General features: G+C 48.3%; 11 protein-coding genes, 2 non-coding genes and 1 pseudogene across 13 annotated transcripts; 6 read left to right on the top strand and 8 right to left on the bottom strand.

Annotated features, from left to right (window-relative positions):
• Positions 1-354: 354 nt before the first annotated feature.
• Positions 355-666, bottom strand: YALI1_F33331g (uncharacterized protein; the record flags this gene model as incomplete). Its single annotated transcript, XM_505887.3, has 1 exon — positions 355-666. The coding sequence occupies one exon, from the start codon at positions 664-666 to the stop codon at positions 355-357; it is 312 nt and encodes a 103-aa protein (XP_505887.1).
• A 1371-nt stretch (positions 667-2037) lies between these two features.
• YALI1_F33345g (uncharacterized protein) lies at positions 2038-2457 on the top strand (the record flags this gene model as incomplete). Its single annotated transcript, XM_505888.3, has 1 exon — positions 2038-2457. The coding sequence occupies one exon, from the start codon at positions 2038-2040 to the stop codon at positions 2455-2457; it is 420 nt and encodes a 139-aa protein (XP_505888.1).
• A 1552-nt stretch (positions 2458-4009) lies between these two features.
• YALI1_F33367g (Compare to YALI0F25927g, Misc non-coding, some similarities with uniprot|P00330 Saccharomyces cerevisiae YOL086c ADH1 alcohol dehydrogenase no start) lies at positions 4010-4231 on the bottom strand (annotated as a pseudogene).
• Positions 4232-4599: 368 nt separating this feature from the next.
• On the bottom strand, positions 4600-4718 carry YALI1_F33372r. The gene has a single exon (XR_002432172.3). It is a non-coding gene; the product is annotated as a 5S ribosomal RNA (ribosomal RNA).
• Positions 4719-4723: 5 nt separating this feature from the next.
• Positions 4724-4811, bottom strand: YALI1_F33373r. The gene has a single exon. It is a non-coding gene; the product is annotated as a tRNA-Asp (tRNA).
• A 786-nt stretch (positions 4812-5597) lies between these two features.
• On the top strand, positions 5598-6812 carry YALI1_F33381g (uncharacterized protein; the record flags this gene model as incomplete). The annotated part of the gene is made up of 1 exon (XM_505889.3): positions 5598-6812. The coding sequence occupies one exon, from the start codon at positions 5598-5600 to the stop codon at positions 6810-6812; it is 1215 nt and encodes a 404-aa protein (XP_505889.3).
• Positions 6813-6990: 178 nt separating this feature from the next.
• Positions 6991-7812, bottom strand: YALI1_F33403g (uncharacterized protein; the record flags this gene model as incomplete). The annotated part of the gene is made up of 1 exon (XM_505890.3): positions 6991-7812. The coding sequence occupies one exon, from the start codon at positions 7810-7812 to the stop codon at positions 6991-6993; it is 822 nt and encodes a 273-aa protein (XP_505890.1).
• Positions 7813-10097: 2285 nt separating this feature from the next.
• On the top strand, positions 10098-11129 carry YALI1_F33426g (uncharacterized protein; the record flags this gene model as incomplete). The annotated part of the gene is made up of 1 exon (XM_505891.1): positions 10098-11129. One exon carries the CDS (start codon positions 10098-10100, stop codon positions 11127-11129), a length of 1032 nt encoding a protein of 343 aa, XP_505891.1.
• Positions 11130-12061: 932 nt separating this feature from the next.
• On the top strand, positions 12062-13303 carry YALI1_F33445g (uncharacterized protein; the record flags this gene model as incomplete). The annotated part of the gene is made up of 1 exon (XM_505892.3): positions 12062-13303. The coding sequence occupies one exon, from the start codon at positions 12062-12064 to the stop codon at positions 13301-13303; it is 1242 nt and encodes a 413-aa protein (XP_505892.1).
• Positions 13304-14429: 1126 nt separating this feature from the next.
• Positions 14430-15062, bottom strand: YALI1_F33473g (uncharacterized protein; the record flags this gene model as incomplete). The annotated part of the gene is made up of 2 exons (XM_068283480.1): positions 14430-14840; positions 14889-15062. 2 exons carry the CDS (start codon positions 15060-15062, stop codon positions 14430-14432), a joined length of 585 nt encoding a protein of 194 aa, XP_068139581.1.
• Positions 15063-18855: 3793 nt separating this feature from the next.
• Positions 18856-19401, top strand: YALI1_F33513g (uncharacterized protein; the record flags this gene model as incomplete). The annotated part of the gene is made up of 1 exon (XM_068283481.1): positions 18856-19401. The coding sequence occupies one exon, from the start codon at positions 18856-18858 to the stop codon at positions 19399-19401; it is 546 nt and encodes a 181-aa protein (XP_068139582.1).
• A 541-nt stretch (positions 19402-19942) lies between these two features.
• Positions 19943-21268, top strand: YALI1_F33524g (uncharacterized protein; the record flags this gene model as incomplete). The annotated part of the gene is made up of 1 exon (XM_505893.3): positions 19943-21268. The coding sequence occupies one exon, from the start codon at positions 19943-19945 to the stop codon at positions 21266-21268; it is 1326 nt and encodes a 441-aa protein (XP_505893.3).
• Positions 21269-23968: 2700 nt separating this feature from the next.
• Positions 23969-24712, bottom strand: YALI1_F33572g (uncharacterized protein; the record flags this gene model as incomplete). Its single annotated transcript, XM_505894.3, has 1 exon — positions 23969-24712. The coding sequence occupies one exon, from the start codon at positions 24710-24712 to the stop codon at positions 23969-23971; it is 744 nt and encodes a 247-aa protein (XP_505894.1).
• A 250-nt stretch (positions 24713-24962) lies between these two features.
• Positions 24963-25711, bottom strand: YALI1_F33579g (uncharacterized protein; the record flags this gene model as incomplete). The annotated part of the gene is made up of 2 exons (XM_505895.3): positions 24963-25474; positions 25591-25711. 2 exons carry the CDS (start codon positions 25709-25711, stop codon positions 24963-24965), a joined length of 633 nt encoding a protein of 210 aa, XP_505895.1.
• Between the last annotated feature and the right edge of the window lie 26 nt (positions 25712-25737).

The following is a 25737-nucleotide window of genomic DNA, read 5'->3' on the forward strand; positions in this document are numbered from 1 at the left end:
TGGACAGTAAGTATAGCTCTACAACAAGTACATATAATACAACAGAACATGCTAGAAGGATTTGTATCATCGACAGAAAGACGCCTTGCCGACTGGTCGACTGGGGTATATCTATGTGTAAGTAACGTGCGCCTAGCAATATCAACAATATTTATCAGCCCCAAATTATTGATATCTTGTGGGAACCTTGAAGTAAGATCAACTAAATGTGTAAGTATCTACTTACCGAGGGCAGGTACTCAAAAAAAAGCTATTATTCCCGTCATAATTGTCACTACAGACTCAAATTTTTTTTCAAACATTTAATATTACAATCCTCCCTAATAAACAATAAAAAAGTTGTTAGACAGCGGCTTAACCACCGAAACCGTAAAGGGTTCGGCCCTGTCGCTTGAGGGCGTAGACAACATCAAGAGAAGTGACAGTCTTTCGCTTGGCGTGCTCAGTGTAAGTGACGGCATCTCGAATGACAGACTCGAGGAAGGACTTCAGAACGTTTCGGGTCTCCTCGTAAATCTGGGCGGAAATTCGCTTGACACCACCTCGTCGTGCAAGACGTCGGATAGCGGGCTTAGTGATACCCTGGATGTTATCTCGCAAAATCTTTCGGTGTCGCTTAGCGCCACCCTTTCCAAGACCTTTGCCACCTTTTCCTCGACCAGACATTGTAGTAGTTGTTGTGTGTGTAGTAGAAACAGAAGACTCTGTGATGAGGAGTTTACTTAGTGGGGATGGCGACCTTTATATAGCTTTGCAGCTTGGGGCAGGTCCGGAGGGTGCTTCATTTCTCGCGTGAACCTTATCCCCAGGGTGTATCGGCCCCAAAAACAAGCCATTGTGCCCTTCCTTTTCGTATGGCTATCCTGCAGTCCCCCTCTGCTAACAGCGACACATCTCTATGAAGTCCCAAAAAGGAAGGAGATTAAGGTTCTCTGTTAGCAATTGAGTTCCAGCGCGATGTGTGGGCCTCACACCCAGTAACAGCTATAGTGATGGCGGCAGTGTGGAATGTAAACACACTTTGGTTGTTTGCGTGTGTGCGCGAGTCTGTCTATGAGCTCTCTTTAGTTGGAAACGAAAGAGGGCTGAGTAAGAGGTGGAATCTGGAACAAAAACCGAATTACGAAAAAAACCAACTAATCTCAAGTAATTTACTTAGCTGATCTCCCTTAGACACTCCCCTTGCACCTTACTCAGCCCCCCAAAATATCCAACTTCACGTTATATCCCCACCACGCGACCGCGTCGTCTTTGCACCCTTGTTCGCGCTTCCAATCGCATCCAATTAATGCGTCGCGCTCTCTGCTGTGAAATCTCCCAGGGTTGGTCGCGCTACACCTCTGGTATGTGCATATATTGATCGCGCGTGGCTGGTTGGAGAATGGAACATCTACTTTTCAGTGAGGTAAAGCTGATTAATAGGATATTCACGTGATTTAGAATATTTCTGTATTTTTGAAATATCAATTTTGACCACGTCCGACTCCAAATAGCACCATATAACCAACCCCTGGTTTAGACCCACACACACTACTTACCACCTGCAGCACATCACGTAGACATCCCCGCGATCAATCGCATCAGAAACCCTAGCCCTATTTCGGGAGGTCAGCTCTCATGCAGTCACCAGCTCCCCTAACCCTATTTCTCGTTCTCCTAACAGCGCTATCAGAGATTCGCTATCAGAAACTCTAAATTTATTACCGGATTGGGGACCGATTGGGAGTTGGAGCGCCCTAACCCTATTGTTAGCACTACCCTAGCCCTATTTCAAACTCCCAACAGGCAAAATGCACCACAATTTTGACACAAAGTCCCAATACTGGAAAATCTTGACAACCAAGGGGGCCAAACATGCACCATGAATTAGGCGCAAACACGGGTATTTCGACACAACACAGCAGAGCATACTCTAAATTACTCCCGGCCAAACAACACAGCACGCTCCGCAGCAAATCTATTTAAACACTCCCACGCCCCCCCAGAAATCCTTCTTCACACAACACAACAACTCAACCACTCCAACAAACAAATACAATGGCCCGAACAAAGTCTACAGTTATTGCCCGAAAGGTCACCGGTGGAAAGGCTCCCCGAAAGCAGATTGGATCCAAGGCTGCCCGAAAGTCCGCTGCTCCTTCCAACACCTCCGGTGGTGTTAAGAAGCCTCACCGATACAAGCCCGGTACCGTCGCTCTCCGAGAGATTCGACGATACCAGAAGTCCACTGAGCTCCTCATCCGAAAGCTCCCCTTCCAGCGACTTGTCCGAGAGATTGCCCAGGACTTCAAGACCGATCTCCGATTCCAGTCTTCCGCCATCGGTGCTCTCCAGGAGTCCGTTGAGGCCTACCTTGTCTCCCTCTTTGAGGACACTAACCTGTGTGCTATCCACGCCAAGCGAGTCACCATCCAGAAGAAGGATATCCACCTTGCTCGACGACTCCGAGGCGAGTAAATGGTTTAGCTTGCTTACTTGGGTTTTATTTAATGAGGGTATTTAAAGTGTAATATTATAAATTACTAAGAAAAAACATCAACTGTACTTCGCTTAATACTTGGTTCTCCACATTCTTGAGGCTTTTAACTCGGCTAACTCAGCAGTAACTCAGCTCATTGTGCGGTATGCCATGCAACCTACTGTACGTAGAGTGCTACACCACCGGCATACTGATGTCATGGGGGGATATGTTCCTTCTGTACCTACTTCCATGCTCCACCAATGTCTCCGCGATGGAGGATTTTTCTGGTGGCGTCTATATCTATGGCGCTGTCGTTTGCCACCGTGTCCATAAATTGTAAATACCCACCAACTTCGTGTCGCCTGTTCCACCACCTTCCATAACCTACTTTTTGGAGGCGCAGAACAGCTGATACCTGATCCTCTGCGGCAGCATGTTCCAATAAAATGACCCGAAAAAGAAGAATAACGTCACGCGGCAATACAAATGTGTAAATACCGCTGTCTTAAGCCCTTTCTTATACCTTTTAGAGGCTTTGTGTCTCCGGCCACTGACTTGTAACCCCCAATTTACTTTCACTTTTGCCATAGCGTCCTTTGATTAGCCAATTGGCATGATAGGTCCAAAGGTTGAGGTTCTGAGCAACGTATACGAAGGGTTGCTCTCAATTTCGAGTGACAGAGTTTCAGCAGCATGCTAAAAAAGGTCAGGTGACTCACCCGTGTGATGGTACGTATGTGTGTCCGCAATGTATCAGATAGTATTACTAATCAGATAAACGTTGTGTACCCTGGAGAGGACATGACAACACTGGGGACGGATAATTGTCGTATGAAGAGTCAGAATATTGTCTGAATTCGTGTAATAGTTCCGATTCAACAAAATGGTGGGTCTTTTTGGGTGATCCTACGGTATCGTATTGGTGCTTCTTGTGGTGTAATCCAAAGGGGTAGGTGAACATGTCAGTGCTGAGATTTACGGGACGGCCTAAGGAGATAGATATCATTCCATGGCTATACACAAGATATACTCCAGTGGTTTGTGTACATGTTCTTTTAGCACTCTAAAAGATGCTTCTGAGGGGTATCGGCTGTTCGTGGCTCCTCACTGGACCCATGCCTCGCAATGATACTACCATATCCACAGCAAGATCGACGTTCTTCTTGGTGCTTCTGTATATTAAGTTGCTTCCTGGGTTCCCATTTCCAAGCAGTCACTTCATCTTCGTCTATACATTACTTCAGCCCTCTCCACGGTTCTCCTTGGGTCTTTTCCCATTCGTCAGATAGAGGGAAGTACCATTTCCCCCTACTAATAAATGTTCATTCGAGTTTGGACAGAATCTTTTGGACATTGGAAGGTCTCTGAATGTACCAACATCCGTTCTCTTGAAACCTATGAAGATTAGTGAGGGACCAAACCACCGTCAATACATACATCAGCTCCATATCGCCGCCAGTGATAGACGTCATAGTCCGTTTCGTTGGCAAGCAGTATACTGTAGCGGCTCAACCCACCCATACATGGTCATACTGCCGTAGTTCATGACTATCGAGGCCCAAACAGTCCCCGGAGGTCGTGCTCTCGAGGGCATACAGAAGAAGTAGATGGGGGCTTGTTACTCAGTTTTCTCACCGGTTTCATCAGGAATACTACAGGGCCGCGCACGGCGAGATCGCAGTTCTTGGGGATGTGCGCGGCCTGCAAGGCGTTGGCGGTGGCATACTGCTGGAAAGAGCCGTCGTGGGTGTATCCAGACATGTAGTCAGGTTAATCATCCTTCAGCCAACCGCAGCTCGTTACACTGAAGCAGCCCCTAAGCAAAGGCTCGTTTTTTGTCTGAACCAAAACTAGACTGATTCTGGCCACTCCAAATATCAACAAGATACTATCCCGTAGTCCAGTGGTCTCCATAAATGTGGTTCTCGAGCTTTTCCCATAATCTTTTCTTTTTTTCATTACAGTAAGCTCCGCAACTACTTGTAGTCAGGAACGCTACTGTAGATGTCATGCAGGTAAAAATAAACTGCTTGTTTAACGCACGACTCTAAAGATACGAAGAGGAAGAGAGAAGGCGCACAAAAAGAGGTTCAGGAGAGAAGCAGACATGGCAGCCACCAAGGGGCTGATAAAAAAAGGATTACAGCACCCAGGATTCTCGTATGGTCTCCCACTACAATACTAACTAGGCTCTCTGGTGCTTGACTATGGCTGATCGGACGGGAAGCCGTATTTTCACCAGGATATGGCCGTAACCAAGGACTCCGCAACGGAGAATTGAACTCCGGTCCCCCGCGTGCTGAACAGACGTTCTGACAGGCGGAAATTCTAGCCACTAAACTATTGCGGATTTTCCGTTATTTGGAAGAAAATGTTGCCTCTACACAGTGGAAAACACTGTTTTTAAGGTTCGCCACAACCTTATTTTAACAATATGTTATTGAATTTGAAATGAGTCTCGTGATTTTATTAAGTGGCAGAAAAGGAGATGTAGAATACAAAACATGAGAATGGCGGTATTGAAGACCAGAGGGCCCCGAAGAATTTACAGGTCTTAATAAAACACCCAGGACCCTAATCCACGCCAAAAAAAAACAACCTCCTCCCTGTCAGCTGTTACCCGAAATCCCACGTTTTGCTCTTTTGAGAACAGCTGAGTTTCTAGCAAGTCCACCACTCTCGCGTGTTCCACATTTTCTCATAACGGCAAAGATTTGCGCGTGTGGTCATGTCTACTCTCCCCGCTATCGAGTTGCTCTTGATTTCGAGTCTCTATATCTTATCTTGAACTTAAGATATGATAAGAGAGATAGAGGCATGTAGATAGTATGGCGAGATGTGAGTACCGATAGTGCTATTAGAGGTCCAAGATACAAAAAAATCCCTTTGGATGTTGGCATTTCCATGGGATAAATGCGTTCTTCCATCATAGTGCAGTCCATATCGTTTTCTAGACGCTGCCTATTCTTTCTTCCCCACGTCTGTCTCTTATCTCACCAGACAGAGTTTGTGGGGCTAGTGCCAGGAGCTAGTGTGTGGATAATGATAGCAGTATAAAAGTGTCGGCTGTGGCTGACCCTGGCCGTGGTATTGACATCTGTTTGTTATCGACAGTTCCCATTCACCAACAACTCACATGATCATCTTCTGGATTGCATTACTCTCAGGATCACTGCTCTTTGGTGTTTACCACTTGATGGTGTCTAAACGACGCTACAACTGGTCCAAGAAGTGGCAGCGTGCCAGCTCCATTACAGCCATGGACGAGAAGCCTGCCTTTGGAGTCACCGCCGATCCGCAACGAAAGTGGGGCACCTGGATACCCCATCCCTTTGTCACTCCTGTGCCAGCTCCTTACCCCAACTGGAGTGTCGCTCATACCAAACCTCTTCCTTACCGACCCTTCAAACACAATTATTTCGTAACTATGGGCATTCGAAGCATGAGTTGGGACGACTGGATCGAGCTGGACAACGAATGGCCAGAATTCCACGCTCGAAAAATGAATCGAATCCAAGAGAGAGCAGACAAGCTCAACCATACGGAACCCTGTGCAGTTCCTGCCGTCGAAGAGCTTGTGGATGAACTCTCCCGCTACCTCACTTGCCGATACCCCAGTCTTTTCAAGTTCACATCTCCTGGAATTATGTCTAACCTGTATACTGGAGAAGTCTTTGACCTGAGATCTCGGCCGTGGAAAGAAGATCCAATGACCATGTGCGGCAAGTGGTTGCAGGACGACCTAGCTGTTATGATTGAAGGCGAAGACGGTCAGTACTACCTCAAGGCCGGGTCCATCATGCTCTCTGGCTTCTGGAGACTCACAGACAAGCTCAACATGAGTCTGGCCGAGATTCACACTTCAGGAGACGTGCCTCATTTCAACGCCAAACTCAAGACTGGCATGGAGCGTTTCTTCCAGAAACTGGGCCCCGAACGCGCTGTCAACAGAAACAACTATTTCATTCAGACCGACAACGATCTTGCTTGGTCTCATGCCATTGGGCATGAGGATTCAGACACCATTGGCTGGTACACCGCCGAAGACGCTGTTGGAGTCGACCAACTCAAGTTTCGAAGTGAAAGGCAGTCTCTCAGACGTCTTCCAAAGACTGGAGCGATCATTTTCACCATCAGAACGTACTTTCTGCCCATCACACAGATTGCCCAGGAACCCTACTGCTCAGCTCGTCTTTTGGATGGTATCAGACACTGGGATAAGGACGTCAGTTCTTACAAAGGCTTGCAAAAGTACGGCCCTGTTCTGGTGCCCTATTTGGAGGCCATGGCAAAAAAGGATGAAGAGAGGGGCAACGGAAGGGATTCTGAAAAGGAGAATTATCCTTGGTAGAAGTGGTGATAGCGGTAAAAAGATAATATATTTTAGGTGACCTAGTGGAAACAACAAATCTCATACGTCCGATAGGGCATAGGATTGGTAGCTTCTTCTTTCGTACTCGTTTCTCTCATTCGCCTGTATCTACTCCTCGTGTGTTCAATGCATAGTCTATTCTACTGTACTTGCTCTTTTACTTCTGGTGGTGAGACAGAGGCTTCAACTTGATGCTCTTGGGGACAACAAACACAGCAGAGGCCTCGACCAAAGGAGGCTTCTGGAACTCGGCAGTTTCGATGGTGCCGGTCACAAGAGCCTTCTTGTCTGAAGCCTCCTTGACTCTTGTGCAAACAGTCACAAATTGGTCAGTTCGAACGGGGGCCTTGTAAGTGATTTTCAGGTTGGCAGTGACTCCGGTTCTGCTGGGAAATGCCAGGAAAGCAGCTCGGGCAAGTGCCTCGTCCAGAATGGTGGCAATAACTCCTCCATGCACAGTGTAGGGGTATCCCGCTACATGGTGACCCAGATGCATGACAGTGACAGCCTCCATGTCGGTGTCGTTGATGAAAATGTAGGGAGGAATGGTAATATATCCCACCCGGTTCATGGTCTCAGTGGACCCCGTCAGCGAGTGCTCCTGCATAGTCTTATCCATACCCTCCCAGCCTCGGACCAGCCGGAACCGCGAGTCCTTCATCAAAGCCTTTACAATGGGCAGCTTTTGCATCTGCTCTTCTGTGTCTCGAACTGCCATCTTCTTGTACGACTCGTTGTTGATGTCTGGCAGGCTGTTGAGCGCAATCTCCATCACCTTGGTGGGCGATACAGTCATTCCAACCACACCTCCAGTCATAAAAGCAGCAGCCAGGTACTTCCACCACGACCGCTTGGGGCCCTTGGCACCCTTGGCGCCTCCAGAGACATTGTACGTGGTGCTTGAGGTCGAAGTGTTTCGAACCGGCATTCGAGTGACTCGAGTCAGCCGAGGAGCCATTTTGAGTGATGATCTGAACATGTTGAGTGATTTCGCGTGAGATTTTGTGTCACTGAACGACTCCTTTTGTTCTCAATCAGATCCAAGCGACGGGTACTGAAGATGCCGAAATGTCTGTGATGAAGACCAGGTTGATAGCAGACCAAAACTCTAACTGAGCGGGGTGCATCCGAAACTTGCGGCTGCTGATTTGCAGGTGGTTTAATAAGGTTCCATATTGGAGATATGGTGGGGGAAGTACGCATAGGGAGTGGGGTGAAAGTCGTGAGGGCGTTGGGATGCTGTGGTCTTAGTGCCTTGATATATGAGAAATATTGGTTTGATCACCTTTAAAATGGCGATGTCTGACTACTTGATAGTTTTTGTATATCTTATTAAACATGTCTGCCAGTTTTGTGGGTAAGAGCAGTGAAATGCAATAATCGGGCTGCTAGGTAGTAGTATTGTCGGTAGCGAATTGCAACATCTTTGGTAGGTTTAGGAATAGATTCATTGTGTGTGTATCTTCTTTTCAACCTCTATAATCAAGTCTTTGCAATCTCGGGCACTCCTGTGGTAGTGGAGGTACTCAGGAGCCGTTTGTGTGGCTAGATTCTTCAGACTGTGATTCTATACCATTCAGCCAATATGGATATTCTTTCCAAGAGGTCTATTCTTGAGTTCTCATGATTTCCATTTTCCCCAGGTGGCTTCACTGTCACTTTCACTTGTCTTTGTGCCTGAATTCTTCGTTTCATTAACACAACAAAAACCATCAAATGAAACCTCCAAAGATGTGATTGATCTTTGTCTTGTCTCTAAAGCTTGAACAGAACTGATTATTAACAGCTTAATGTCTCAAAGTCCAACTTTACAACGTCTGTTCCGCTAACTGTTGGCTGTAAAAGACGTTCAGACCTGAGCGATAACACATGACGATAGTTTGAGTGCTCGACAATGATTACAATCGTATTTATTAGTATATTAAAAACTTCTAACGTACCAAAAACATCACCTGGCTCACTTGGAAAACCTCAGAATTGGCACTATATGGTATATAGAGAACCAGCTATGAATCATGATTCTGACCTCAATGTCCGAGGATGAGTTCATAAATCAAGTCCCCATGGCCAATTGATTATAGCAAATATAATTTTTCGCTGTTTTCATCTCATTTTGGCAAGTTGTGATCTTTTTGTGAGCTCCCCACATCTTCCGCAGAATCCAGACCTCCGTACTATGGTTCCACCAATTACTATGCATAACTTGACAATGTGTTTTGCGGGGAAACGATGAGACAACGAAACGTCGAGAAATATTGCTATTAAGGCAAGAAAAAAAGGATTGAGATAATCCATGGGTTTCTATAACTCTCTGGACCCAAATTATACTCCCAAATACTCCTACATCTGTCTGAACCAGTCCACCACACAATTGTGGCTCGTCGGCAAAAACGTCAATTTCTCAAAGTAGGATTCGAACTTTATAGCTCAGTTTTCATCACAGAGAGACCGCAGTAATAGTAGATTAATCAGTATGGCAACAAATTAACCAATAATATGTCTTAAAAACAGTTACGTACTTGTACTTTTACAACATATCTAGGACTTTTCTGAAAACTGGATAAATGAAAGGTTTAAACTTGTTAGGGTTTTGTCCATAGAATCAGTTGACCGTGTGAGAATAGCGAAATGACCTGTCATTGAATAAATATTTTCACAGTACACATTTTGAGCCTCTATAAATACTTCACTTCTGTCCGCAATTAACAGCACCAGAACTCCTCTTTCCAGAGACCCCTCAAAACTCGACTTCCAGTAATCCAAACTCTATTGCTATAGGGGCGCTTAGATGAACGTCGCTACTAAGCTGAGTTTTATAGCTAGGGAGATGGATGCTAAGAAATCGTAATAAATCACCAATATATATGTAAAAATGTGTCTAGTAGTCAATAACGTTTTTTCAATCATCCTCTATAGTCGACATTATGTTCGGCCTTAAATCGGAACTTGTTAATTTAGCCGATTTCAAAACCTTATTTATGTAAAATAATCCTACAGCGCCTTAAATAGAGTAAAGAGGTAATCGCGGTGAATGTGATCTTCACGTGTAAATAAAAAAATTTAAAGGCACAAAAATGTTTTCAGTCTTATAAAAAACAAATATATTAGATCATTATCGTCGGAAAACTCTTGCAACATCCCAAAACCTCGTTCCGCCATCTCAACAGCTCGGAACCTTCATTTCCGAACACTGCAGCTTAACCCAACCACTCATAACCTTTGAACATCGACCATCACGACATTCTAGACACTGCTAACTACACCATGTCGCGTTTGCTGAACTCTCTGCGGGCGTACGCGCGCACTTCGCAACACGTGACCAACAACTCCGTGTGGTCCGAGCTCCCGCTTTCCCGCCGGGCGTCAGTGCTGGTCTTGCTGTTTGAGAGCGAGAATGGGCTGTCCGTGTTGCTGACACAAAGAGCACACAACATGCGGAGTTACTCGGGCCACGTAGCGTTCCCCGGCGGCAAGGCCGACTTTGACACCGAGTCTGCGCTTCAAGTTGCGCGACGAGAGTCCTGGGAGGAGGTGGGACTTGTATCCATTGATCCGACAGACTCTCAGCAACGGGTCATTGGAGACCTGACAATCAACACACACACATCCGACGAAGTCGACACACACGACTGTCTGACGCCACCACTCAATAAGAACTTGGCTGTTGAAATCGAACCGCTATGCGAGCTACCCTCATATCTCAGTTACAACCTGCTGGCTGTCAAGCCTTGTGTGGCCTATGGAAGGGTCGTGGAGCTCAACAAACTGTCCGAACCAGGCAACTTTGAGGAATACAAATACCACGACTCGCCCAACTCGCTCAAATCAGCCCCCTCGGTGCTGGATACGTTGCACCCGTGGGTGGAGGACCATGCCGAGGTGTACGAGTACTTTGAGGCGCCGTTCGACCGGTTCACCAAGAAGGGCGACGGTTGGTACCGACTGCAAAAGTGGAACTGGGGAGGAATCCACTGGCCACAACTGCACTTTAATGTGCTGCGCAAAACTCACAAGACCATTGGAGAACGCGGATGGTACGACGTGTGGGGGTTGACTGCCCGGATCCTCGTGGACGCAGCCACCATCGCCACAGGAAAGCCGCCGGAGGTGGATTGCATGAAGGTTGTGGGCGATGAGGATCTGATCAGAGGCCTGGCGGAGAATGGCCGGATGCCTGAACAGAGAGTACACGGAGAAACCATCACCGACTTTGTCAGTATTCTTGGCAAGGATAGCCCTCTGATTGCTGCAAGGAATGGCATCATTAAGGGCACTACTGCTGCCGCGGCTGCCTAACCAGACCACTCCTACTGACCCCTTTGACATAACAGACATAAACAGACATAAATGGCATATAGATAATACAATGCAGGGGCAAATGGACCGGACCGAACTGGATCCATTGCTTTTGTTATAGACATGGACTACTAAGTGAGTGAGTTTATTACTATCTCTCTAGGCCAAACAGATATAGTCAGCAGTAAGATGACTACAAGACATTTGTACAGTAATTCACAAAAACTTCGTATGAACTTTGCAGAAACTTGAATGGCGGTATATCGACTATGGTGATTCAATCGAGGAGTGATTCGACCACAATAGTTACTAGAGCTGGTCCTGGCTCTGTATATGCTATGTGGCTTTTAGACGTTCTTGCCACGGATCACCAGAACGCTACAATATGGTGTGATTGGAATAAGACAAAACAACACATCAATCAGGAAGATAGCTATCAATACACCACATTGATTTCTCTCCAAAGGGGAAAAGATCCGTTCAATTTTTCATTCAAGAAAGCAAGTGTTCCCCTCAGCTCAACCCAAAGTCGCAAAAACGGCTGATCTTCTTCAATATTAGTATCAAGTGAAAGCTACTGGGTAGTTAAGTCAGATGGAGCTCTCTTTTTTTCCGCATAGCCTGAGAAATGATGACATAATCCGAGCAATTGTATCATTGCAATAATAGATGGTGTCAGAAAATGCCAGAAAACTCTAGAAGAACACATATCCACGCAATACGTCACCTAAGAAAGTCTCCTTCTATTCCAGTATTATTACCAGTTTGAAATCACCTTTCGCACCGTCTACACCATATAAGCTTCGATGTTGGATTAGTGGCGAGCTTATCTGCTTGGCGCAAATAATCATGTTGAATACCCCACACAAATAAGCTTTCTGGTGCATTTTACTTAACCGAGGTAGCGGTTCCCTCATCACCAAACAGCAGTCATGTCTACCGACGAGATCCTGAGAAATTTCAAGCGGTTTGAAAAGCAGCGCCTTAAGGACGCGACGAAGGCTGGTCCACGTGATTTTCCCGGCCAGAAACGCCCCAAAATCGGCACTACACCATGGTACACCATTCCCCTATCACGTCGAAGCGCTGTTCTGATGCTGCTGTTTGAAGTGGCTAATCCCGACAAGCCAGCTGGAAAGGAGCTACATATTCTGTTCACAGTCAGATCCGCGCACCTCCGGTCGTTTCCCGGCCAAGTGGCGCTTCCAGGAGGCAAACTAGACCTGGAGCTGGATGGATCCAACGTCAGCCATATTGAAGCAGACCTGTGGGAGAACGTTGATCCCGCACTGTCAAGTGACACTGAAAAGAGATTGTCTGAGTCGGCATCGTTTTCTGCCTGGAGTATTGCTCTGAGAGAAGCCTATGAGGAGGTGGGTCTGTTTGGAGAGTTCATCAATGAAGACACGAAGAGCATTTTGATGAACCCGGTGGATGGAGGAAGGGATGCCACCGGGACGGAAAAGCCACCTTTTTTGAACGAAAACCCTCTCTTGTCCGTCGAAAAACTGTGCGAGTTGCCACCCTTTGTCTCCAGAAACGGACTGGGTGTTGTCCCATGTATTGCATTTGCACGGTCCAAGCAACGCGGACAATTTCTGAAATACTCGGAGATTTGTCCCAAGCTTAATTTCGATGAGGTTCAATCTGTCTTCTCCATTCCGTTGGATTACTTCTTATCTAAACACACCTCGGGTGGCGTTGAGTTATACAACTCCTACCCCCGAGCAGCGTGGGGAAACACCGGGGTTGATTGGATTATGCACTCATTCAACCACAATGCACTCCCATATCCCAATATTCGGAATGGCGACAGTAAGGGCCGAGTAACCATTGATGATCTTCTGGCTGAAGCCTCGGCTCCGCAAGTTCAGCCTGGAGAACTGACGCAGGTGGGCCAGAAGATACGGTCACGTGAGAGTATTTTCAGCGAGAGTGGCCCCGAGCCCGACCCAGCTTCGTTCCACAAAAACGTCGTGGCAAGCGTAGACTTGCTGCCTCCTATTTGGGGTCTGACGGGTCACATTTGCATAGACTGTGCTCGGGTGGGTCTGAATAGAGATCCCACCGAGTTTGATTTTGTCGCTGACATTGGCCAGGACTCGCTGGTGGGTCAGTTGATAAAGGAGGGAATGTTTAATCCCCGCCCTAAGAAGCCCCAGTCAAGGGTTTAGAACGAAGACACCGACGTCACGGACATTAATTACTTAGAGGGATATAACGGAATCCATTAAACATGGTCTAGAATTCGAATGGAAGGGATTGGCGGCGCTAGTTCAAACTCGCGAGGCATGTCTCGTATCATGGAAAGAAATAGAAGGGATCGATTGCAGTTACGATCTGACCCAGTTGAGTCAATTGATGTAAAAGCAGTACAAGACTCATTCCACGCTGCAGAAGTACTGGCAGTGGGTGGCTGCTGTTTCATCAAGGCGGTTGCAACAGCTTGACACGTGAATTTCACAAGTAAACACAGCAACAATCTATAACCAAGTGCTCAACCAGTCGGATGCATAACACCAGTGCTATAGAGCAATCCTGACTGATTACCCCATCGCACGTCAACTATGGAGCTTGGTTGCAAGCAATCAAACCTACTTGTAGAGTAAATCTGTCTGGCGAGACACGCACTGTCTTCCGTTAGCGAGCCTCCCCCCACTACTTGTAGAGACAGTACCGTACTTCAACGGCGCATGGGCGAGAGGTTACTTTCTGCGGCTAAAAATAACATCGCCGTCTGCTTCCCATATCATCGCCATGTGTCAATTCAGCACGAGCCTGTACGGGATAGAAGTTCATTTCAGGCGTGTTCCCGCTGACATGTTGCACCTTGACGTAAGTGTTCGTTGCTTAAGTGCTCATCGGATAAAGTGCTCACCAGATAAAGTGCTCACCGTATATCTGGTGCTCAAAGATGACCGCCCATTCCGGCCCCTCTGTGGCTTGAAATCAAGCACCAACTATACTCTCCGTCCTCACATTGCAGACCCGAACACATAGTGAGCATGATTCTTGTCTTTTCTCACCCACGGCCTAACCTTCGGACCAACTACAGCACGGTAACTCTGTAGACTAACCTTGGCTCCAGGTTGTTGAAAGAGTGTCCAATGACGAGGTTCTGCTCCAAGTGCAGTACAACTGGATTGTCGTCGATGCATGGTTGCCAAAATGATGAGGTCGCTGGCATGCACACCTGTCTGAAGCTGAGAGGGATGAAACCTCGTTGCTTTTGGCAATGTAGGGGTATTGTTTTATGCTGCGAGGCGGTATTCAACCTAAGGTAAAAAGGCACTTTCAGTGTTACAAGATCTTCTTGATTGCAAATGCTCCATTATCGTGATGGCACCACCAACGATAATCTCTAGGCCAGAGTGCTTGTTTCCTCCACCCTCCAAAGACAGGGTCTTCCCCCGCGGGTATAGGAGCGAAGCTCAGCTGCAGGTTATACGCAGTCTCTCGGCCTAACTCGTGTTTTTTAGCGTGGCTGTGATTGCTATGGTGCATATGAAGAAAAGAGTACCTGTGGTAGTTGCCAGGCAAACATTTTGTTTTAATGGGATCTGAGATTATGGCCGATGCCAGGGCGATGAGCACGGCGCTAATTGAGACCGCATCGGATGCTGACGTATCTGTATCCACCGCCTTCCAAGAGTCAATGTCGCTCGATATACGCTCTTGGCGCTGAGATTTTTGCCGAAAGGGCCATATTCGCTTTGCGCAGATACCTCCAGCAGCAAAAACCGTTGGAGGTTAGTTGACGGGGCCGATCAGCGCTCCTTTGGGAGAGCGGACACCCACATGTCCTTTGTCAGCAGGTGCTTTTGCAGAACAATAGTCCCACGAATGATTTTCGGTTAATACCACACAGAGCAGGCAGACCCCACAAGACCGTAGCAATCGAGATTTAAGTAACAAGGACGAGATCTTCATCATCTGACGGGAGGAGCTTCCGCCATATTTCTGCTCCGATTCGCTCTGACTTTTTTTCCCGGATATCTGTCTCGAAGAGGATCGGTCCTTCTTGTTCCCAAATCTACTTCATTGTGAGACAGTCAAGCGACGATGACACTTGGTATACATACAGCATGATACTTGGAGGCCGGATCCAGCTACGCTTTAGCCATGTACATATTGTACATGGCCGTGGAGGATACAATGAAGACATCTACGGCTGCAGGAGAGCTCCGCTGCAATAGGCAAGGCGACAGCAACCTTGAGACACCCATGTATTATCCTATGTATGTACAAGTATATACTTGTACATGTGTTACGGAGGCCGATATGTTTTTTTTTTTTTTTCTTTTTTTTTTCTTTCACATCCAGGCTGGTCCTTGTCTGCACTGAGAGACAGGATCGTCCAACTCAACCCATGTTTGGCTGTGCGTTTGAATTTGTTCTTGGAGAGGACATGGACATTGTGGCAAAAAGCAACGTCTTGCGAAGCAGCGCATTTTGTTCCTGGCCAAGTACTGTAGGTACAGTTACATCCGTACAGTGGCATTCGTGCTCTCTCGTGCCTGGTCCGGAATCTCCGTTTCATGTAACAACAAAGGCTGCAGGGTACAGTAGGAGCTTGATGCGCACTACGACGTACGACGCTACGAGGCACCATAGGAACTCTCAAGCAAACTCCAAGAGTCTTCTACAGCCATAAGCCTCCAGTTATGGATGGTACCAACTTTGGCGACCCTACAATGGTTAAATGAAAACCTTGGGTGCAATGAAGATCACAGGCAGCCTGGTGACAATAAAAAAATGCAGGGGTGGCCACGCTAGTGCCTTGCACATGATGAAGGGTGGTGTCAGAAAGTGCAACGTTTGCAGTCACGTGAAGTGCTAACGACAAATGCCACCCACCGTGGAATCCAATCTTGACTTTTGTCCCTCCAAGATGCGCCTTCCAGCCGCTAATGTTGCATCTTGTCCAGGGCCTCATCTCCGCTCGTATATGCTGTAATAGTAGAGCGTGTGACGATTACATATAGTATCGTCATATCGTGTCTATCAGATGATTATCTTCTGTATCCTCGCTCCCTGAAACACTCAAACACTGTGTTCTCTCCATGCCAGTAAGAGATCTACAGTCGGTCGAATTCAGAGTCAGATAGAGTGCCGTGAGTGCGTCTCTTGTAGAGGTTCGAGTACAGCAAGGGCCCGACTCTCTGGGGATGTAAAGCAAACCCATTGAGGCAATCTGATACCACTCCACTCCATGTAACCTGGATCTAGACTGTGATCCACCCTCCTTGTCTACTGAACCATACCCTGGTTGTCACACCCGAAGGCCTGTTACATGGCCCCACTTTTTTCCACTTGCAACCTCCAGTGGCAAGACAAGCGAGACCAAAGACTATTGGCCGTGGAGATGCGCCCGAACGCGTAACCGTGGCAACGCGTGGCTGACTTCTCACCGTGCAAGAAGGTTTGGTTGTCAGGTGGAAGGGAGATGGAAGAAAAAGGAAGTGTGTGAGCTACGAAGTACGACTGCCGGAGTACTTGGTAGTAAAACGGAGGGTTCCAAAATACGGCGCGGACGGTCCTTTGTTTCTAGGTGGGCAACGGAGGCTCATACTAAGCGCCAAAACCGACATGACTATACGCTGCTTGCTCGTACGACCTTGTCAGTCTCCTGTCTGTCACTCTCACTGTATATCTTTACCCTGGCGAATACGTCACCTCTTTGTGCGACGGAAAAAATCACGTATTGGCATTTAAGGCTTTTAAGACGTTGGTTAGTTGAGACTGTTTCACCTGTTCGGGTTGAGAAATTCAGCCGAATGAAGCCGATAACTGCGGAAAGCCCTCCGTGTACGTAGTGTAGGTGATTAGTATTACAAACCACCGAGTGGCCTCAATAGCCGAATTCGTTTCTACCGCGTGTTCGTGGGCTAGTGGCATATTTAGCCGTCGTCTCCTCCACCTCAAATCCACGTGCCTCCTCTGCGTACAAGTAGTTGGAGATAGCGCTAAGGGACTCAAAGGTGTAGGTTAGACACTCAAACCTGTTCAAGCGGCGCGGCAGTAATTATCTCCTAGTTGAGCCATGGTATTATAGGCCACTCGTATCTGACAGTAGCGACGGATCTAGCACTGTCGAGCAATGCAGCTTCAACCTGGGGTCTAGTGCAAGTCAACACCAGCGGCGTTCGACCTCGTATCTAAACCCCTACTATTGCTTGTCAGTGGTTTTTCGCTTGCATCATATTGAACGCTGTTGAAGCTGCCTGCCGACAGGATACAAAGGGAGTCGTTAGTGGTAGCTAATACTCTGATAGAGGGCTCCTGGAAGCTACAAGTAGGTTACAACAATGGCTTGTGCCGTTAGCGCCGGTGTATAAAAACGGGATGAGGGGAGCTGGAGCCGCAGTCTCCGTTAGCATCTGCAGGGACACCGGCAGAGCCCCCCCCTAGCTGGCATTCCGGTTCCGTCTCCTACACTTGCCCTCAACTTAAGGACGTAGATTTGTCTTAAAGGTGGCCTCAGCCGTCACGACGACGGAACAGGTGTAGAGTTTGCAAACACTAAAGGTTGAGGGCCCACCACCGTGAAAGATGAAACTATGTGGTGGAACAATGAAAGACGTACTTAGGGTGTTGAAGGTTCGTCGTTTGTGAGCAGACGAGCTTGTGGGCCAGACCTTTGACGTTTGGACAGACCAGCCCATCCAGACCCATGTACCCACTGGGCAGCGCTGTGCTACCCCAGACAAAGTAGCAATCTACAGAGCGAGCTTCTGCAAAGAGACGCACGAGGCGCAACAGACAATACACATCTCGCTAAGAACAGAGCCATATTATGGTGGTGATGCGTGTCTCATGCAATCTGACCCTATTGAAAAAAGTAACGAAAAGTGAGCTTTGTAGGGAGAGGAGGGCAAAAGATGAAAAAGAGCAAAATGGAGCGTGGTTTGCACAAACGAGATAGAAATCTAAGAGATAGGCAATTGACCCTTTAAATCCGCGGCAGCTTCTTATACTCGCCCAGCTGCCCCATCTTTCCACCCAAGTCCCGCAACACTTACAACCTCTGTCAAAAGGCAATCTGCTGTCTCTTCCTTCCTGGTCCGAGACATTCGACATCGACATCGAGACCTACAACCAAACCATCAAGCCTATCGAGCCTTGGAATCGAAGACAGTCTTAATCGTGCTTCTCCTCCGTGATTTTTGTTCCTCTTGTTCCTTTTAATCCATTCCTGTTCTTTTTTTGGCACCATACTACAGCACTACTTGTACTTCACTTTCGTCACCTCCATCTTCTTTTTTTGTTAGTGTATTGTCTTCTCCATCCACGGACCACATCCTTTGGCGCCATTCGACAAATCCAACAACCGGTGAGTACGCAACGCGCATCTGTTCACACAGCCCGCCCGACAAAGACGACCGTCGCTCCTGCAAAATTGATTACCTAATTCAATCGCCAAGACCCACACATACATGTTCATGCATAATCATAAAAGCGCGCCCTCGGCCTCACGCGCCATGACCGCTTGGAAAAGGTCCATTGACAACACTGACTGAGGGGTATTCTTGCACATCTGCCCCCCCAGCTAGGGCCACTCGGATGATGGGAACCCGGTCCAGCCTTTTTCCGCCGACTCTTTTTTCCATGCATCAAGATCTTTTGGACGAATCAGACGACTTTTTCCCCGTGTGTCCTACCCAACCAGTTTAAGCTCGCATCCACACTCTCAGCTGTTCGCTGCCAGCATCCTTCTTCAGCTTATATGAGCTGTTGTCATTCACTAAAGTGCGAGAAAGCTGGCGTGATTTCTAATGATTCCCACCAATCTACCGAGATATGTGATTTGCCTCTTCGGTTTTCCCTTGCGTACACACTGTATGGTGTTTCCTTGTATTTCGTGGTGTTTGAAGCTAACCCAGACCTGTGGAACCCCCCCACCTCCTATTACATCACCACACACCGAACGCAGCCCAGCGCACTGAGCTGCATCGGTCCCCTCCAAATACCAACAAGCCTTTTGAATTTGAGCAAATCGCAGCACATTTTTTTCCCTCTTGTCACTTTTTCGCCACAGACAGGACCCTCAACGACTATTATCGACACCAACAACCCCCATACCTTTGAAATCGTGAGTATCCACGCTGAAGAGCCTGAGTCCGGAGTTGGAAGTGCCCCCAAGCCCGCAACAGCGTGTAATTGGATGTTTTTGGCGAATAGCTGGAGTGTCGCGCTTAGTCATCTTGATAGCCAGTCCAAGAACATCTCGGAACCTCCCATTAAAGTTTCTGTCCGACAGATCAGATTTTAGATGCAATATCGGTTGTCCAGGAAACAGACAGATGGGAGGTTAAAGAGAGAGACAGTGACAGAGAGACGGGACGGAGGTTAGTTAACGAGCAAAAAAGAAAAGACAAGACCGAGCGCCAGAATTCCCCACACCGCTGACGTGTCAATGTATGCCGGCAGGTGACACCGGCAGGTGAGTGGCCCAAGAGAGTCCGTGTGTGAGCAAATTTTCGTGTGTCAAAATAGGAGCATCAGCCACCACCTTGTGACTGTCTCACTTATTTTTTGACCAGGTCTTCTTCGCCCACCAACAACTCAGCCTTGTGCGCACTTGAGATACTCCTCGCCTCATTCGGCTTGGCGTGGGAGGAGTGTCTCGAGTCTACTCTACACTGAACTTACGCTGGTAGTCAATCTTGTCGCCTTTTGGTTTTTTCGTTTCTCCCACTTTTCTATTTTTCATTTTCCCGATCAGTGAGCCTATCTTGGTTTGACTTTCCACCTTATGCCAGTTCTTTTGTCTCCTCTAGCTCGTATCGCGCGCATGGAAGATAGTCCTGGACATGTCTGACTCCAAGCTCCTGGCTTCTCTTCTTTTTAAACCCAGCCAGCCGCCGCCCACCAAGGCCTCTCCATCCACAATTACTTTGCATGCATCATCCCACGACACCCTCCAACTAACACAGATGTACTCATATCCCACCATTGAAGAGCCGCAGCTCGCGGATCAGGACTGGTACCCTACCACACAGGACTTTTTCTCCTACCCCGTTCCCACCGTCGCGGACCACGAGCCCTCCCCCCAGGCACCGCAGCCGCAACCACAGCTCTTCCGACCCCAGTACATGGGTCGTAGTAGCTCATTCAGCCCCTCGCTGGACCAATTGAAGCGAGGTGACGACTTCAAAACTCTCATGTTGCCGTCGTCCTCCAACATCCATGCCAATGCTCCCCACACCCAATTCACCGCCACCCGCATGAAGCGATCTTATACACAGCCCGAGAAGGACAATGATACTCTCAGACGGTCCCAGTCCATGATGGCCCTGTCTGTTTCCACCGACGGACGAGCCCGTCTCCAGCCCAGAGAATCGCGGGCTGCGCGAGATCACTCGCCCCACAAGTTCCGAATCGAAGAAGACATTGATTCGCAGTCGTCTTACTCTGATAATGTATTTTCGGACCGGTCGTCTATGTCGTCGGCTTCCTCAGCATCTCCTCAGCTGGCCACAGACTTCCCGTCCTGTGTCCCAGTGCCAGTTGGAGTGTCTCGATCCAAGTCCTGCGTGTCGCTTTCGCAGTTTGGAGGCTCGGCATACCCTTCTCTTCCTCCTCCTGCAGTTTCTGCTGCCTCATCCACTTTTCACTCTCCTTGCTCCTCCCCTTCCCCCAGCGTTTCTTCTTCTTCCGACGAAGACGACGAGGTGGCCGCCCCCAAAAACGACGCATGCGTGGCGCTGGCTCGTCTGGTGGCCCGAAAACGGTCCAAGTCTCTCAAGAGTACCAACGCTGCTCCCCAGAGACCTCCACATGTCCGATCTCGGTCTCTCGTCGGAGCCTCGGACACATACCAAACTCGAGCTGCTATGTCTTCGACCTCTACCATGGAGTCGTTCCAGTCGCGAGCAAGACGAGCCTGTGCACCGGTAGTGCCGCCCGCTAGCATGCTGACTCCCCCTGCCTCCGCCACCTCGGACAAGGGCTTTGACTTCGGCATGACCCGAACTTCTATGAGATCCATTTCCCCCAAACGAGGCCGAACCTCCATGGCCGTCGCATTTAACTACACAGACGGTTCTCCTCATTCACACTTTCATCGACGACAAATGTCGCTCAGTGACCTTAGCCAGCTGTCGCTCCAGCCCGTACAGTCTGAGTGGTCCAACTAACTTGCATAGATGTATATATACATTGACAATCCAAAACAAAGAATAAACGAATAACTAGTAGAGAGATCCGCATTAGGTATGGTCTCGCGCTCAATAAGAGACCCGGACATGGTGTTTCGATATAAATATATGGGCCTCTATGGTCAAATCACGATCAAGGGAGGAGATCTGTCAATTAGGTGTATGTCAAAACAGCCTAACATCTGTCCAAACAATTCCAAACAGTTCTAAACTCCTGCAAGCGCCATTGACGGCGACTGTAGGAGTAGGCACATAATCGGGCTGATAACAGAGGCTGCAGATAATAACCAACCTCGTACAAAAGTTTTAGGCGTATTCCCTATACTGGTACACTCGCTATGGAACTCCTGTCATCACAAAACTTCCAGATAATATCCGGCAGCCACCGACTAGCTCTCGCACCACCCTTGTCCCGAAATGGGCAACTGGCACGAGGGGAACCTGTATTAGTGGAGTAGCTCGTTCTAACTGATTTTGGTGTTCTGCCGTTTGCACACTCGCCATGTTCTCCATCTGCAGGTGATACTTACCCCTTGGCAACAACACATCCCGCTGTTTTTAGTGCCAGACTACAATGGGAGACTTGTCGAGTCCGTGGAGGCTCCGAAACTCCCCATGTTGGCATACAGGGCATCTCTTACTATCGCGCCAACTAGCGCCAATTCTAACCACCTTATACCTCTAGACGATACACTTGAGAGTGTAAGACGCTAGAAAACGGTTAAGAGGCCACATCCTAGGGGCCAAAGTCAAAGCCACAGGTCACACAGTACACGTACGCATCCCATTGTGTCAGTGTCTCCACACTTCGTTTTTGTTCGCTCTTGTTGCAGCTCACGTATGTACGTCGTTATGTCTCAGGTGCCGGTATTCCGAGCCCGCTTTTGCCCTTAACAAGCTGACGTCAAACCACAGCGGTTGCTGAAGGTCCGCTAACAATTGCCTAGGTTAACCGATAGCTCAACTCTGTCGCCCACCTTCCAACAAGACCGGACTGATAGTCGTGGTAGCATAAAGATATAGATTCTTATACCAATACAGGGAACAATAGGAGACAATTGATTGTTTGGGTGTCATAAGATGCAGTTTTCCGAGTTGATAGGGACTGGCTTCCCACACGTGGGCCGTAATCATAGCGCACTTTGTACATGTCTTCATGTACACACGGCGTTATATTTCCAAGGCCAATAGTCTACGATGCAGTAAGGACTTCACAATAAAGGGCTGTTGGAAAAAGACAAGGCCACCGCTGAGAGCCAAAGCAAGAACCAAAGCAAAGAACCAAACCCAAGCGTACAGACACAAAACCCACACCCACCAATAGATCACTAGACACCCTCGTCTTTTGCCCCTCCATGCACACTCAAAAGTGACACACAAAAAAAAGCCTACTTGTGCTCGTACTTTTGTACTGGAGGAAATGTCTCAACCTACTTGTCGACATGCATAGACGAGAGTCAAACCTATACAGTAGCGCTCCAAGGTTGGCTTCAATGTATCCCTCCCTTCAAAGTGTAGAGTATAGATGCGTTGAAATGAGGTGTATTGAGAGCACAAAAGCGTAAATGGCCGGGGTCGTACGATCGACAGGCATCGCTGACTACCATGCTCTTGGCTTTTATATCGTGGCTTCAGCTAACAAGACGCTAGCGGTAACCTCCAGTGTTGAAGTCAGCGTGTCCAAGACCTGCTCTCGAGACAAGTGTCTTGTTTTAGACCGAAATGCACACATGCTAACGCATTCTACTTGTAGGGCAGCCCAATACCCGACAAGGAGCCGGCGACTCCTGGCTAGGGTTGGCTGTGTCGGTACAACCTGCGCAATTGCCTGACACACTCCAAAAAACACACGTCAGGGAACATTTTGAGGTTGCATGACATGATACAAAACTCTGAGATATTCCTCTACCCCTCCCACAACCAAATCTGCACCTCCTATCTGTGCCAAAAATATCTTATGCTCTCAGTGCCGTTGAGCCCCGTTGCCATTGTGGGACAATCCCCTTTTGCCCCCACGCTAACCCACTTAAGCACCCCCCTCCGTCGGAAGTTAACTCCTACAGCTGGTCGGAAGGGCTAGAACACCCCGGATAGTGCGTATAGAGGCCACGCCGATGATAGTGAGTGTGGACTGGGTTTATATCGGATAAAATGTAGATACCATATATACGGGCTCTCACCTGCAGCATGCCAACCACAATAACCTCTATGGTATCGTATAGCTGAGTAGCTGAGGCCTCCTATACCGCGAACCCTTATAATTGACTATAGGGAGTCTCCACAAATGCCCAAAACAAGCTACAAGTAGCTCGTCTTGAGTCCTTGTTGGAAGAGTCGGGGGCCAATTCCGTATGCGTTAGTTATTTGTGTTACTCCTCGTCTAAACACCCTTGTCGAAACAAGAGACAACTAACTGACACTTATCTCCTGATCTACAGCGACAGTACAGTATGTACAGTAGCTACAAATAAATGAGTAGGCTAGCCCATGGAAGAGTATGTGGATACATTAGATCGCAGTAGCGGTTTTCTACAAGTACAGCTTAGAAACACGTGCTGCTCCAGATCGGTTATTGATTTGTACCCTGTAAAGACCTCTAAACTCAACCCGTTGTCTAGCTAACATAGGGGCTAAGTGATATCATTCATCTATCTATTTCTAATACTTCAACGTATCACATCAGGCATACGGTACAATTCCGCTTTCGGTCTCATATTTCTTGGCTACGCTCACCAGGTCATGCAAATGGTGGTCATGTGCCTCGGGGGCCAGCTCGATCAGAGATTCGTATAGACGGTACAGATACTCTCGGTTCTCGCCGCTGGGACCCTTGCTGTGTACAATGTGCTTTGCCAGTTGGGTGGGGTCTTGAGGTCCCACAAATGCCTCGTTGTCGGGAGTCCCGATGAAGCACACGGTTTCAATCTGGGTAGGCACCTGGCCGTCGAAGCAGGAGCACGGGTATGCGTCCTTGTTTGCCCGGAGGCTCTCCTGCGACACGTGGAACGGCACGTTATGCACACTGTAACCATTCTGCTCCCGTATGTCCAGGTACGTCTTGACTTCCTCCACGTATTCCTTCTTGATTCGGTATGCGACACCCCATGTCGTACAGTCGTCGTGGCTGGGGTGGGGATCATCCAGGCTTTCCCAGAAGGACTTTTCAATCAGGGTCACCACTCTACCAGGAGCCTCGGGCACACCTCGATGATCGTTGGAAGACTGCCAGAAACGACGCACATAGCCGGTGACATAGCCCGGAAGACGGACATCCCAGTGGGGTGGGGGCTTAAAGATGAGTGAACCGTAGCCAAAGATCCAGTACTCTGTGTTCTCCTCTTTTTCCGGTGCGTTCTGTGCTTCCTTCACATCGGGAAAGTCGCCGTTAGGAGCAGCACGCAAAGGTCCGTTTTCGTTGATCATAGTTCTCGGTCTGTATGCTCTATGGATGCAGTTCTAGTGGCGTGCAGCGTGTGTAGCGAGCTTTGGCGTAGTGTGGCGCTCACACTATTTGTATACAGATCACGACAGAGTTGTTAGGTGGAGGCAAATAGACCTTTGGATTATGCGTGATTAGCTTTTTGTTCACGTGACTTGAAAGGGTCGGTGCAAAGACGACAAAGTACACCCCCTGTACAATCAACACGCACTATAACATCTATTGTTTATGTATTTAGGCAACAGGGAAAGTACGCGCTAGTTCGTATCCGTCGGCAATGTTCTGGACTCGAGCATCTAGCTTGAAACCCTGAGCAGCGAGCTCCCGCATAGTCTCGGGGAAGGTCTTGAGAGGCACGGAGAAGGTCTCAATGAACTCGTTGTCCTCGAGCTGGGGCTGTGGGTTCTTGTTCTTCTCGTCGTTGAGATCCACGGAAACGTGCACAAGCTTCATGTTGGTGTTGCAGAAGCCTGGATCGTTGAACATGACGGGGGTGACGCTGAAGGCCTTTCCCACATATCCAGTTTCCTCCAGGAGCTCTCGCTCGGCGCAGGTCTCGACGGTTTCGTTGGGGTCAAGCAGGCCGGCGGGGATCTCAATACAGATACCATCCACGGGAGGGCGGAACTGTTTTTGAAGAAGCACCTCGGGTCCAGTCTCCTTCTTGAGAATGGCAAGGATGCCTACTCCGTCAATATCCTGGCCGGGCACTCGGGTTCGTCGAGCGGCACATTCCCAGTCACGTTCTTGGTTAGTTGAATGGAGCAGATAGGTGTCGTTGGTACAACAGATCGTTGCGCGTGTGTTATCGTCGTCGTCTTGTGATCTTGCATTCTCGCAATGCTACCCGCATCTCACTCACGCTTTCCTTCGGGATCCTCGTAGAAGATCTTCTGAGTCTTAACCCATTTGCACTTCGAAGAGTCGAGATCTTCAAACTTGAGGACTTTGGCACGGGCGAGATTCATGATTGTTCGACGCATGGGTGTTGGGACGCGAGCTGGTTATA

This window comes from Yarrowia lipolytica, chromosome 1F (genome assembly GCF_001761485.1).
Source record: "Yarrowia lipolytica chromosome 1F, complete sequence".
NCBI lineage: Eukaryota > Fungi > Ascomycota > Dipodascomycetes > Dipodascales > Yarrowia > Yarrowia lipolytica.